Source organism: Penicillium mononematosum, assembly GCF_028829835.1.
Source record: "Penicillium mononematosum strain IBT 11891 chromosome Unknown utg000005l:1.0-9366267.0:1.0-9372171.0, whole genome shotgun sequence".
NCBI lineage: Eukaryota > Fungi > Ascomycota > Eurotiomycetes > Eurotiales > Aspergillaceae > Penicillium > Penicillium mononematosum.
Window position 1 is genome coordinate 4,871,672 of NW_026643275.1, and position 13,411 is coordinate 4,885,082.

Consider the following 13,411-nt stretch of genomic DNA (forward strand, 5'->3'; position numbering starts at 1 on the left):
TCTGATAGTCTGTTCACCAAAGAGAATATCTTCTGTGTGGTGGAACCCATGAGATGGAGAAAGAACCAAAAGCCTAGAACGGGCAAAAAGGAGCGAATTTCTTTAGCGCGACAATTTGGCCGGTAGGCTTGACAGCCGTTTGGGAAGGCCCCGCTTAGCTTTTCAACTTCCGAGACTGGAAATTATTACTTAGGTAGCCCTAGAAAGTCCAAAAAAGAAATGGTAAACCGTCCGGCCTTAGTTGGTGGGAGTGCCCCTGACTAGTCCTAATTCGGATAGTAATTTTAACACTTCGTGTTTTTTTTTTTTTTGTTACACATTTGAAGACATACAGCTTTTATGTTTCAAATTTTTAGATATATGCTACAAGTATGAGACCCGAGAGAATTGATGCTATGTTTGATGTCATCAATATAAATCCACATGTTTGGACTCCGTATACGGAGCTTGAGAACGTACCGGAAAGCATCCAGGTCCTAAAGTTAACCAACGGAACAATCCGCGGGGCCAATCCTCGTGGCCCAAAAAGTTCGGTTTCATCCCCCCCCCCCCAAGAAAATAAAATCAAATCAAATCTCCGGTTTTGGACGTGCCACTGCCCTCAAAAAGTCCTACAAGAAAAATGCCATACACTGCACTACCAAGTGCCACTGGTAGTATATTGTCACCTTGCATTGATATATACTTCTAGAATGCATAGAAGCCAACACAATCTGATATCTGATATTCGCGATCAGCCCGGAATCTAGGAACCGATCGCGAATATCAATATCCGGAGCAATAGCCGGAGATCCAGGGGCCAACATGGAACACCAAACTGTTGGAAACTCAACAAAATAAAATGAACGAACATTATAACTGGAGCCCGATCCCCTCCCCTGTCGGGATGAGGGGTTGCTGAGACCGGGGCTTGCCACGGTCTCTCGCCCTCGACAATGTTCATGAAGTGCATAGAATTTACCAGGATAAATCGTATGACCAAGGCAGAATCTGCTCATTGCCTGCGAAATCCTTCGTAAAGATAGTGACTCTTTGGTCTCAGACATCGGGACCACTGTACTCCGAACGCACGCACATCATCCGCAAAGTATGTTGTAGGTTTGTGCCTGATTGTGGGTTTACCGAGTTTGAGGCGCTGTTTTACTCGGCTGAGGATAAAAAGGGTAAGCCTTGGAAACCCGCTACGAATTGGTGGAGTCGGCAGTTGGGTTTGGTGCCCGTCGAAATTCGATCCGTTAATTAAAGAAAACTTTCTCTAGAATACTGTTAATTTATTTCTGACGGGGCGTTGGGTTCTAGAACACAGAACTTGGCTTATTGGCTTAGCACTTTGCTGTAGGAACTCCCTCGACGTCATATCCTCGTGTAGGCCCTAATTACTCCGTAGAACCTTGACTATTCCGTGCTCGGTACGGACGATTTACAGTTTGGTGAATTGGACTGAAGATTTATTAGACCTGCCAAGAGATATGTTGTCGTCATCACTACAGTGCTTCCCAACATTGGAAAGCTAGATGTGCTCGAAACCGTCTCTTCGTTTCCTTGTTAAACCCTGTTTCGGAAATAAATAAAGGCATTGGAATAGCCATACCATGGTTGTATGGGCCATGCCCTGCATAAAACCACACATTTGTAAAGCCAAACAGACTACATATGTAGTTGGCAGGAGATTCGGTCGGTTGGAGACTTATAAGACCATCCAGACACGCTGTCTAGTATGGCGCACCTTGCAATGACATTTGCTTATCAGGGCAGCTTAGATGAGGCCGAGCAGCTTGGTACACATGGTGGAGATATACAAGCCTCAGTTCGGCGCGGACCATAACCTCACGCAGATGGGCATGGAAGATCTCGCGAAGTTGTATGAAAGGCAGGGCCGTTTAGAGGAAGCTGAGCAGCTTCAAAATGTCCATAATAGAGACAAGGAATGCTCAATTCGACGAGAATCATCCCAACACGCCGACAAATATCGGAAAACTCGCAGGAGCGTATAGAAAGCAGGGCCGTCTCGAGGAGGCTGAACAGCTTGCTATGCAGGTGATGGAGACACGTATCTGGGGAGGTCCATCCTGACATGCTCCTAAGCATGCGGGATGTTGCAATCATCTGGAAACGGAAACTTTCCGGCAAAACTGCAGATGCAATTCGTTTAATAAGGGATTGCCTAGCCAAGGAAGAACAAGTCATGGAATCTAGCTATCCTCGTGTGATGGGCAATTCTAAAATGTTACGGGAGTGGGAAGTCGAGGAAAACTGGACAGAAATAGAGTGGGAAAGCGAGGAGGAAACTGAAAAGGAAACTGAAGAGGATGATTGAATACCACAGGAGAGAGCCTATGCGGTTGTAATATAAAGGCTGACACAAACAATTGAAGAATAAGGCGTCACCATGAAATAATTGGACTGGCCTCAGATACTGAACCTGCAGATACCTCGAAGCTCGCAATCGTTCTCGTCTGTGCGAATATACTTGCGCTTCTGGCTTTGGGATCACAAGCAAGGCGTCGCTTTGTTATAACTGATTTCGAGCGTCCGTATATACAAACGAAGCGAAGACCTCTTATAGATAGACCGAAAGACGAGGATATTATCTCATAGTTTGCTCAGGATAGAATCATGCAAGATGTACCATTGACAAAAAAAGATACGAAAAAGCTGTACGCTCGCTCAACTCTCCATCACACACAGGGACCACCATACCCCGTCTCACATTACCACACCGAATCCAGATGATTCGCGAGAGGGGAGCAGGACAGGAAAAGGGAGAAAAAAGGGAGAAGAATATAGAAGACAGGGGAGAAATGAGGCTCCTTTTCATTCATACATGATCCCACCCAATCTAGAAGGGGCAAGCAAAAACACAAAAGAAAGGGGTCGTCTGCTCATAGCGCAATAACTGCAACAAAAATATCGAACTCTCAAACCAGAATCCTTTCGTCCAGTTACTTACTGGTTCCCCAGCCCACCCAGCTACGGGGCATCACTCGCCAGACCTTGCATTCACCACTACGGAGGTCGTTTAGCTTGAAGCTCTCCATCTTGACCTTCTTGCTCTCGCGGCCTTGCTCCCAGGCTCGGATCTTCTTCTTCGTGCCATCCCAATCGACCACGATGCCGACGTGGTCGGGCTTTCCAACCTCGGCGGTGTACTTCTGGTGCATGGTGCCGCGGTGGCCCTGGAATCGGGCGTTGCGGAAGCTGACAATGTCACCAGCGCGGATTTCGTCATTCTGAGACACGGAGGCATTGGCCAGGTTTGAATAAACCGCGGCGCCGTATCCGCGGGTGCCCACGGGGAGCAGCGCGTCGGTAAGGGGATTTAGCAGGTGCTGAACCAGGCCGAATGGAGTGCCGTCTCCAACGGTAGAATTTTGGACTGAGTTAACGGCCTCCGAGATTCGGGTTCCAAGCTGAATATGAGCCTGCTCCAGCTGGTCCTGGCGAAGGGTGAGCGGCGGGGGTTCATGGCGCTGCTCGAAAGAAGCATCCGCGGGGTTTTTGGGGTCGAATTGGACATTCAAGACTGTCTGAGAGTAGTCGATGAACAGAACATAGACATCTTTCGAAACTGTTGTTTTGCCACTGCGGTTCGTGGATGAAGTCTCCTCGATCTCGAAAAGCAGATCAGTGCGGTTCTGGAAAGCCGGAGGCGGGGTGTTCGGTTTAGTCCACCAGAGCGTATATGTGGCGAAATCAACATCGGTGGCGATGTAGCCTTGGTCAATAGATGGGCGAGTAACATCCATAGACCGGCGAACGCTAGGCTGATTTCTTAGAAGATCCATAGATGCGCGCTGAGTTCGGGCTGCGGACGGGGATGGCAAACCCGAAGCCTGGCTTTGGGGAGGCTGGGGCGCCAGTGAAAGACGCTTCTCATTCAATGTAGATGGTCTTTCTTTTACCGGGCTTTGCACGGGAGGTGCATCGTAGAGATCATCATATTCGTCGGCCGCTTGTTGTGGTGGGACAGGAGGAGGAGCCTCTGGGCGACCGAGCGGGACGGGCGGAGATGTGGGGACACCATGTCGGGGAGCAGAGTAGTTGAAAGGGTCATACTCAGCATCATCATCGCTGGCCGGCTCCCTGTTCGGCGGAGGAGGCGGCGGTCCCCCTAGGTGTGTCGATAGAAGCACGGGCATTCCGGGGCGGCTGGCTTGGAGGTGGAGGCGGAACTGCCCTGGGAGCCGTGGGTGGAGGAGGCGGGGGATGTCGAGATTCCTGGGGGCTGCGCGGGGATTGAATGGAATGGTCGTCGGTGATAATACCCTCGTCAAAGCTGGAGTCACGCTCGTGAGCCTTTAAAGCATCCTTATGCTTCACACCGGATGCGATATCAGTGTCGTAGTCTCCATCATATTCAGTCACCTCTCCTTCCGCTTCTTCTCCAGCCTGTCGAGGAGCAGATAACGCACTCGTGCGACTATCGGCGGTAGATCGGCGACGAAGCTGGTCGGGAGGCGGGGGAGGGGGAGCACGGCCCTGCGACGGTGGCGGCATGGGCGGGTTGACTGGAATAGGGGGTGGTAGACGACTAGCTCTCTTTTCAGCCGTAGGGGTCGCAGCCGTAGAGGACACGGGTTCATATGTTGAGGAACGACGAGAGTCAATCTGATCAGGTATCGCGGGGGCAGGCACTGCCGGTGGAGCAGCCGAGTTATTCAATGACAGATTAGATGTGTGCACCGACAATTCATCATCAGACTCTTCACCCTTGTCGGCAGTCGTGGGCCGTGGTGGGGGAGGAACTGGTCGGCCTGCATAAATCGTTAACGCCCGCGTCAAATACTTCGTTTCGGGATTTGTTTACATACCTGCAGGAACGGGCGGAGGGGAAGCCGGTGGTTCATCTGGGACAGTCGGAACCGGTCTTGACTCTCGGGGAGGCGGAGGAGGTGCCGAACGATCTGGGATTGTCAGGAATTGAAACCATGCATTAGGCTACTGGAGAATATCTTACCTTGAGATGGCGGAGGCGGGACCGGACGGTCAATAGAGGCACGAGGCAGTGCACCTTCGTGGACGACCTCCTCCACGTCTGGCACCTCGCGTGCAGAGTGTTGCTCTGTGATCGGAGTTGCCGAGGGCTCTTCCTCTTCTTTCTCCACTTCAGCGGAAGAAGATACCGGCTTGCTAGCCACGTTCATACCAGGAAGGGGGATCATAGGAACTGGGGGCGCGTTGGCAGGGTAAGTGGGCTCAGACTCGAGCTCTCCAAGCTTCTTCTCTGACTCGCCGGGGGTCTTGGCCTTGCGAGCGACACCGGCACCAGACATGCCTGGCATACCTCCGGCAGGCGGGCCGAATAGACCCATCATACCCATTCCGCCGCTCATCTTGGCCATTCGCTCACGCAGTTCCATTCTGCGCTTGGTCTCAGGATCCATTTCCTCCTCTTCCTCTTCCTCTGCATCCCCCTCGTCTTCAGCATCTGCCTCGGCAGTTTGCTCGACTGCACGAGTCGACGGTTGACGCTGGGAGACTGGGCGAGGCTGAGGCTGATCTTCCTCGTCATCCTTACTGGCAGAGGTTTCGCCCGCATCCTCGGAGTCTGCAGCGGCGGAGTAGTCGGCGTCATTAGCGTCACTCGCAATTTCTTGAGTGGGCGAGAATGGGGTAGGGGGCTGTGGAGGAGGGGCCGCAGCCCTCAATGTATCAACACTAGGATCCCGAGCAGCCGAGGATTCTTCGACAGAGGGAGATTCCTGTTCCTCGTCGACGACTGGGGGTGCCACAGGTTCATCCATTGACTTCTTAGGAGGGCGGGAGGGTTTCTCTTTCTTCTGAGCTGCTTCCGCATGACGCTGAGCTTGCTCTAATTGCTGCTTCTGAAGCAAAGCAATTCGGTCTTTCAGACTAGTTGGTTTGGGCTGATCCTCTCCCCCTCTTCGCCGCCTTCAACGGGAGCAGGCCGGCTTTCAGAAACAGGAGGCTCACGGGCAATTTGCTCCTTCACATCAGGATCCTCCTCTCTTTTGTAGATCCTGGGTGCAGGTTCCCTTGGTGGAGGCTTGTAGGCGTCACGGCTAGGAGGCGGCGCGACAAAAGGCTTCTTGATGAAGGATGGCTGGGAACCGCCCGGTTTGAATGGCGTAACTGGTGCTGCTGCGGGTTTGTTGAAGGCGGCAATACGATCCCTGAATGATGAACCCGAAGGCTTCTCTGCTACAGCGGGAGGCGCGGGTTTGGGGGCGGCCTTGGCTGCGGGTTCAGTTGGGGCCACCGGAGGGGCGGGAGCAGGAGCAGGCACCTTCGCCGGCTGCGGAGGCGAGGATGCAACTTCTGCTATAGGAGCACTCGCATGTGAAGGAGGAGACTGGGGCGCAGGTGGCTGCGGTGATGTAACCTCATAATCTTCCTCCGTGGGCTGCACTTCGGGCTCGGGCTCGGGCTCAGCCTGCTTGCTTTCGACCACGGGGGACTCCACTGGCGCCGCCTCAGGTTCCTTTTTGGGTCTGGGTCGAGATGGTCTCGGAGGGGCAGGAGGCTCATATCGTTCAACGAAATTCTTCGGGAATATGCCCTCCCGCTTAGTTCCCTGGGCGTCTGAGTATTCACCGTAGTACCAATCGTCGTCCTCGAGGGCGGTGACGGTCACGATTTGACCGATCGGGAAGTTGAGGTCATCATCGTGGTCCGAAGAATACTCGAAGACCGAGCGGACCGTAAAGGGTGGACTTGACATCTGGCAAGTCGAGACCGATGTTCAGACCTTAGGACAATCGGTGTGGAGTGAGGAATGCTGAACGAGTCTGTGACGCAATGACGCTAGAATATCTGTACAGAGCGAATCGCCAGCCCCAATACCTTTAGCATGTAGAGATATTTAGAGCGAAACGAATCAATTCTTTTGTGGTACCAAGGCATGTCAGCTTAGATGAAACGGTCGTCAATGGGTGGGTGCCTACGAGGAGATGGGGGGGAGAGGGGAACAGCGGAAGCACTCACGGCGTGGAGAACCGAACACCCTGTCCAGGGCCAGCAAAGAATCGATGCAAGATGAAAAAAAGAAAGAAAAAAGAACACACGGTCGGAAAGACAAAAAAGTAGTAGGGGAGGAGGATGGTAGTGAGGTGGTCGTCACTTGGCGGGATGAGGGAAATGGCTCCACTGGGCGATCGGCGGCTAACACATCAACCAGGGAACACGCACATGGGGGGAAATGCCCAGCTATTTGAATATCAGGAGATTTTATACTGGTTTTAGATGTAGTCAAATTTCTTTTTCAAGGGATATTAGGTAGCTTGGTATATGTAGCTAGGTACCTGGACGGCTACAGACGTCGAACTTATACAGGTGAAGAGAAATATTCTACATACCTAAATCATGTCGAGCATATGTTATACTATATGTAGGAGTTATATGATTTATGTACGATCTATGCGATCCAAATATCATAGATGACATCTCCCATAAAAACCCTCCAGAGCTGGATGCCCAAAGCCTACGTCAGCAGTGAGGTGTCTCTCCTCCCATTGGGGGTCAATCCGGGGTTTTGCCTCTTCCGCTTTGAACCCGAATTCTGCTGGTTTTATATTTTTTTTGCCTATCTGGTCTCGCTTCACAACTCATCCTATTTTCAGTTCAGATTACCCTCTAGACTATCTTACAGGGCCTCAATTCTAAATCATGGCACAGCAAGGGCCAAGTCACCCTCTCAAGACCTCTCTCCCCGAGACATATGCCGCCGTCAATGCCCAGCAACCCCCACCTTCATACCTATACCCTACACAAGAAGAGCAAGACAGATACCTAGCAGGTAGGCCTGGTGCAACCCAGCAGCACCTCGAAGTCGCCCTGCAACATGCGCAGCAGATTCAGACCCAAAAAGAAGCCGAAGATGCCATCCTAAACCGCATCCTTGAGCTCATTGAGCTCCCCTCCTCCCCGACAGCGGACCCTGCCGCACCGTCCCAAGAAGATACTGTAAAACTCAAATACTCGCTTGCGCCATTCCGTCCTAGCGACTACGACAATCTAATCCTGGAGCGAAACTTCGAAGACTTGTGCGGGTATGCTCTATGTCCTCGCAAGCATCGCAAACAAGCCACCGGCCCACGAGGCGGGTTCCAATTTAAATACGGCCCCAAAGGAAGCGGGCCAGGGGGACGCGGACGGAGCGTGGATATCGTTTCCCAGGACCGCATTGAAAAGTGGTGCTCAGATGCATGCGCAGAGCGTGCTCTTTGGATCAGGGTGCAACTATCCGAGAAGCCTGTGTGGGAACGACGGGCGGGTGATACGCGGGGCACAACTATTCTACTGCTTGAGGAAGCTCGCGCCAAGCGCTTGAAGGCACCAGCGGCTACTAGCAGTGTCTCTTCCGTTGTGGATGATTTGCAGAGCATGGGACTTGGGAACCGCGATCGGTCCGGGGAGCTTGCGTTGGAACGCGGCGATACCAGCTTAATTCGTCCGGATGGACGTGTTGACGTCAACATCAGAGAAAATCAACGTGGTTCCCAGCAGGTTGCTGGCGCTCCACAGATGCGCCCGGAGGATGCAAGTGGCGGTTCCATTGAAGGATACGTGCCCAGGGAGCGACGAGGCGCGGATCAAGATGGAGACATAGATTTGCTCGATCAGATCTGATGATATAGCAAAGTTGCTATACGACTTCCAAGGGGGTTTTCGGCGTTCTACATTTTTTTTTTAAATACCCGGTCAATGTTGCCATTGACACATGAGTAATGAACAATCTACGCAGAAACCATATGTATGGATATAGTCTGGCCAGCAGGACTTCTACCTACATAGAATATGTAGGTACAAACCCAGACATGACTCAGACCACCCAAGGTCTCGAGTCTCTCGGACTGAGGTAGCCCCCCCAGTCCAAAAACTCCTACGCAGTCAAACCTAGAGAGTAAACTCATAGGTAGACACGAGGGGAAAAAAATTGGCAATCAAGCGTCATCTCCTTTCGGAGAATCAGCGACACCTTTCTCAAAGAGAATCATGTTTATTCATTCCTCATCCAGGAATAGCCCTCCACACTAAGCTAAACCATGCTAGCCGAGCGAAAAGCCAGCCAGAACAGACATTGTCGGGGTACCGCCAGGGTCGACCAAAGGCCAGGTATGAACTTTTTTTTTTCGTTATTTCGGGCGCTGGATTTAGCGGGGACCGAAACGACGGGGGCGCTCGGCCTGCTGCTGCTGGCTGACAGCAACAACGTTGACCTTGAGGTTGTCGAACTGTACAGAGATATTAGATAGATGCAAAGGTACTGTAGAGTGTAGTGAAACTTACGCCCATGGACTTGAGGAGGTCCTTGGTGTCGGCGTCAACGTCGAGCTGGCCAGACTCGGTCTGGGAGACGTCGAGAGCGGAGACCTCAGGAACGTACTGATCCTTACGCTCACGCTCCTCCTCCTGAAGCTTGAAGGAGATACCGCGGACGGGACCACGCTGGATGCGCTTCATCAAGTGGGTAGTGTAACCAGCGATCTAGAAGAAACTTGGAATCAGAATTGGAGATCTCGAGTGTCGGTGCCAATTTATTGAATCTCACCTTGTTGCGAAGACGCTTGGAGGCAATGATGGCGATCTCATCACAGATGCGCTTGTTGGTCTCGAAGTCGAGGGTCAACTTGGGGTAGTAACGCTCGATGATGACCTTAGCGGAGCGCTTGACTGTCTTGGTACGGACGCGACCCATTTTGGCGGTTGTTGGCTGGCGGAATGAATGTTCGAAAGATCGAGAGTAGTCGTGCCGATTTGGGTGACTTTGAGAGTCGGCATTCGCTTAGTCTGTGCGGGTCCTTGCCCTAGGCCCTAACCACCAAGTCACGTGCCTTGCATGTTTTATTGGATTATGTAATTCTCTAAGTTAAGGATCCATGGATCGCGCTTGCTCTTTTAGGAAGGTAGCAAGCACATCAAAACTACGGAGTACATGTACCTAGGTACATCCTCAAGTATGCGATTATTGAACTTATTTGTTTCTTATTCTCCCTTCCGATGGAGGATGGACCTTTGCAATGATCGCTGTGAAAATAACTTGATATTGATGCATCCGATTTATATGACATAGTCAGAAAAGAAAAATGAGAGTAGCTTTACACAAGCACCAAATCTATCATACATGGTACAATCCCTTGCACATCCGCCCATATTTATTTTCCCTATGACCTGGAGTTGAGGTTGTTAAGAAGGCTGCGAGCGACGTCCTCCGTCCCTCTTGTGGGTTGCCTCCGGCCCCGGTTCTCAGTGGAAGGCTGGAAGCGAGGCTGGCCGAATGGCTGTCTGTCCAATCTAGGGACTAGCGGGGATGGCGCAGTGGCAACATCGGAGATGGTCAAGGTACTCGGCTTGTGGTGGTCTTCGATTCCGTAGGGGGCTTTGGCGGTTGCACTGGCACGATAAGATGAAAGGCCAATGCGGCCGTCGGAGTCAACCGAAGCCCGGATGGGAGTGACCCAGTATTTACCTCCGCCAGGATGGACGCATCGAAGAAAGTTAGACCTGGGGGTGTGCCTTGCTCCACAAAGGTCATGGCATTCAAGTCTTCGACGGCAATACCACCGATACCTGCGAGGGCCCGAGCCATGCGTCCCTTAAAGCGACCCTTAGGGCGCAAGATGCGAGCCTCCACAGGGCGCTGGTGGGCTTGTGGACCAAACTGGGCATGGTTGTGAATCAGAGCATGTGATCGTGTGTAGGATAGACCGGCAGACGGGTGCGTCTTCGGGGGTCCTGAGATGGCGTATTCGAATGAGGACAACTTGCTTGCAGGGGATTGGTAGTACTTGCGCCCGATACGCTCGCTGGGGACGGCAGGGGAGGAAGCAAGGTCAAGTAGTTCAAAGACCACAGGGCCGAGAGCGAATGGGTCATTACGCAGGCTTTTAATGTAGGCATTGAACTCCGCATCGGTGACAGTTGCGGGATGAGCTTCCAAGTCTTCTCCATTATCCTGCGCCTGTTTCCGGATCTCAGCAGACCGCTTAGCGACAAACTGTTCACGAAGCTTCTGCAGGAGCTCAGGCTTATTGCGAGCAACTTGCTTCAAGTAAGCTGCGAACTCTGCCTCTGTCTGCCCAGCAAGCCAAGGACCGGAGTGTCTGAATTGTTTGGCACCAGGTTCCTGGAGACCCTGGCTGGTCTCGGTGTTATCCAGGTGCGTTTCGAACGGACTTTGATGCCTTGGCACAACACTTGTAGCATAATTGACTTTGGAGGGGAGAGACATCGGCATGTGTAGCTCCTGGAACTTCTCGAGGGTCATAGTGTGGTCTGCGGCGGATTCGAAGTCGGTGACATGTTCATAGGTATCGAGAGCGTGCACCCTGACGACAGGTCGCGATGATTTCTCTGATGTCGACTTAGCCGGTAAAGGTCGTTTCAATCCCCAATCGCCTCGGGCTAGTGATGATTGCGGTGTAACGATGGAGGCTCGAATAGGGTGAGGCAGAGTTGCGGTGTCGGATTCTTTCAATGTTTGGTCATTGCGGCGCTTGAGAGTTTTAGGGAGTGCGAACAAGCGCGAATTTCGCAGCAAGTTCGCCGTTGGCGATAGCCTGGCGGAGGCCATATTGCTCAGTGGATTGACTATGTGATCTTGAATAGCTGGCGCGAGAAAAGTTGACCGGAGAACACGGGCCAAAGCGGTACGGTGGGCCATAACTACCAAACCCGCGGTTTTGTATCTATAGAAGACCTCGGGCACCAACTTTTGCACGTAGATTGTCTTCAATCCTGATATGTAATATTAGGGTGGAGCTTGGCAAAATCTATTGCTTAAAATTACTCTGGTTGGCCTTACTGTGGAAGAAAAATTGATTTCTTCTATTACAAGGTATCCTTCAATTCAATGCAGATCTATGAGACGAACAAGACAACGCCGTTTCTAAGCACCAACAACTAGAAGAGAATCGATGGTGTCTGAGACAGTCTGCTTCAGTGGGCGGTACTTGAGTCCAAGGATCTTTTGCGACTTATTGTTGTCAATCTCATAGATGTTTTCCGGGAAGTCGCTGGAAGAGTCTGCAGGGGCAGCTTAGACTCTAACTTGGGGTGGGTCTCACGAGCAATATCTGCAAGTTCCTTGTTTGAAAAGAAGCCAGCGACGACAAAGAACCTCTCCCCTCCTGCTTCAGGAACTTCGATGGCTCTGACATGGGCGAGGGCCACATCACGCACATCCACCCACAGGAAATTGCCCGTTGGTGCTATTTTCTCCTTCATTTGACCCTGGATGAGGTTTCTCAGGCGCTGGTTCGACGTGTTGAGACTCTCAAGGGAGTTGAGATAATGAACGATTGGGCCAAACACCAGTGGTGGATTGATGGTAGCAATATTGAAATTCGGTTTCTCCTTCTCGATGAACGTCCATGCTGCTTTTTCCGCAAAGGTCTAATAAGGTACTGACTTAGTGCTTGCACTTACTCAGACTGACCGGCAAGTATCACATACCTTACTACCACGGTAAACTTGCGAGTGGTCCATTGCCTCCTCCCATGTCACCGGATTCCATTCTTTCTCGCTGTAGACCTTGGGGTGCTGCTTGCCGTTCACAATAGCAGCAAAAGATGACGTGATTACCACTCGCTTCACGGTAGGGGCGTACTCTTTGATTGCCTTCAGGATACCGGTCGTTCCCTTGATGGCTGGATCAAGGAAGTCTTTCACAGGATCCTGAACATTAAAATGGAAAGGAGACGCGGTGTGGAGAACATAGTCAAAGGGAGGATTTGATTTGACGGCCTGTTATATTTCCGTTAGTCGGGGTACTTGTTAGGGGAATGATATTCGCTAACATCATCAAATGCACCGTCCTTGGCTACATCCTTGACAATCACATAAGAGAGTTTTTCCTTCGGTACGTTGGGGTGTGCCTCAATAATGCGCTTGCCCTTCTCCTCTGTTCGAACAGTAACAACTGTATCAAAACTAGAGTGAAACTGTCAACCAATGATATCTATTTTTGTGTTGGCGAGGTCATACCCATGCTGTAGCAGAATGTCGACAATGTGGGCGGCGATGAAGCCACTGCCTCCTAAAGCAGACAATTAGATTGGGCTCGAAAGCAGATTAAAATCACATACCAGTCAAGAGAACTTTAACCATTATGAGAGATAATATATGAAGTTATTGAGTATGAGACGTTCAAGAATTAGGATAGATAGGCGAGTGAGGTTGGCCTTTTATGGTTCCCCTCGATCCCGTCATTCCCCGCAAGCCTATTACGCCCTGGAAAGCTTCCAAGGTTTACCAGCGATTACAAATGCAAGCTCGGTGTTTAATGGAGTTAAGGTATCAATGCAATTCAGATAAATCCATACCTTCGGGGAAAAGAGCTTTAGCCTATGGGTACTCAGTATATCTTCTTGTACAATAAGAGAGCCCTACATGATTCAATCCAACCTCCCTAGACAGTGTTCTCTATAGTTATACAGTATCTATTGAACCC

The 13,411-nt window shown here is 51.3% G+C and overlaps 6 protein-coding genes across 6 annotated transcripts; 2 read left to right on the forward strand and 4 right to left on the reverse strand.

Annotated features, from left to right (window-relative positions):
- Nucleotides 1-2,074: 2,074 nt before the first annotated feature.
- On the forward strand, nucleotides 2,075-2,317 carry N7519_010010 (uncharacterized protein; the record flags this gene model as incomplete). Its single annotated transcript, XM_057296783.1, has 1 exon — nucleotides 2,075-2,317. One exon carries the CDS (start codon nucleotides 2,075-2,077, stop codon nucleotides 2,315-2,317), a length of 243 nt encoding a protein of 80 aa, XP_057144665.1.
- Nucleotides 2,318-2,942: 625 nt separating this feature from the next.
- Nucleotides 2,943-6,682, reverse strand: N7519_010011 (SH3 domain protein; the record flags this gene model as incomplete). The annotated part of the gene is made up of 5 exons (XM_057296784.1): nucleotides 2,943-4,111; nucleotides 4,134-4,754; nucleotides 4,812-4,904; nucleotides 4,958-5,825; nucleotides 5,855-6,682. 5 exons carry the CDS (start codon nucleotides 6,680-6,682, stop codon nucleotides 2,943-2,945), a joined length of 3,579 nt encoding a protein of 1,192 aa, XP_057144666.1.
- Nucleotides 6,683-7,626: 944 nt separating this feature from the next.
- Nucleotides 7,627-8,589, forward strand: N7519_010012 (Rtr1/RPAP2 family protein phosphatase; the record flags this gene model as incomplete). The annotated part of the gene is made up of 1 exon (XM_057296785.1): nucleotides 7,627-8,589. One exon carries the CDS (start codon nucleotides 7,627-7,629, stop codon nucleotides 8,587-8,589), a length of 963 nt encoding a protein of 320 aa, XP_057144667.1.
- Nucleotides 8,590-9,113: 524 nt separating this feature from the next.
- On the reverse strand, nucleotides 9,114-9,658 carry N7519_010013 (40S ribosomal protein eS17; the record flags this gene model as incomplete). The annotated part of the gene is made up of 3 exons (XM_057296786.1): nucleotides 9,114-9,194; nucleotides 9,250-9,447; nucleotides 9,512-9,658. The coding sequence occupies 3 exons, from the start codon at nucleotides 9,656-9,658 to the stop codon at nucleotides 9,114-9,116; spliced, it is 426 nt and encodes a 141-aa protein (XP_057144668.1).
- A 466-nt stretch (nucleotides 9,659-10,124) lies between these two features.
- On the reverse strand, nucleotides 10,125-11,623 carry N7519_010014 (mitochondrial 37S ribosomal protein bS1m; the record flags this gene model as incomplete). Its single annotated transcript, XM_057296787.1, has 2 exons — nucleotides 10,125-10,429; nucleotides 10,465-11,623. The coding sequence occupies 2 exons, from the start codon at nucleotides 11,621-11,623 to the stop codon at nucleotides 10,125-10,127; spliced, it is 1,464 nt and encodes a 487-aa protein (XP_057144669.1).
- A 225-nt stretch (nucleotides 11,624-11,848) lies between these two features.
- On the reverse strand, nucleotides 11,849-13,068 carry N7519_010015 (SDR family oxidoreductase; the record flags this gene model as incomplete). The annotated part of the gene is made up of 6 exons (XM_057296788.1): nucleotides 11,849-11,985; nucleotides 12,027-12,354; nucleotides 12,415-12,705; nucleotides 12,759-12,891; nucleotides 12,946-12,997; nucleotides 13,047-13,068. The coding sequence occupies 6 exons, from the start codon at nucleotides 13,066-13,068 to the stop codon at nucleotides 11,849-11,851; spliced, it is 963 nt and encodes a 320-aa protein (XP_057144670.1).
- Nucleotides 13,069-13,411: the final 343 nt, after the last annotated feature.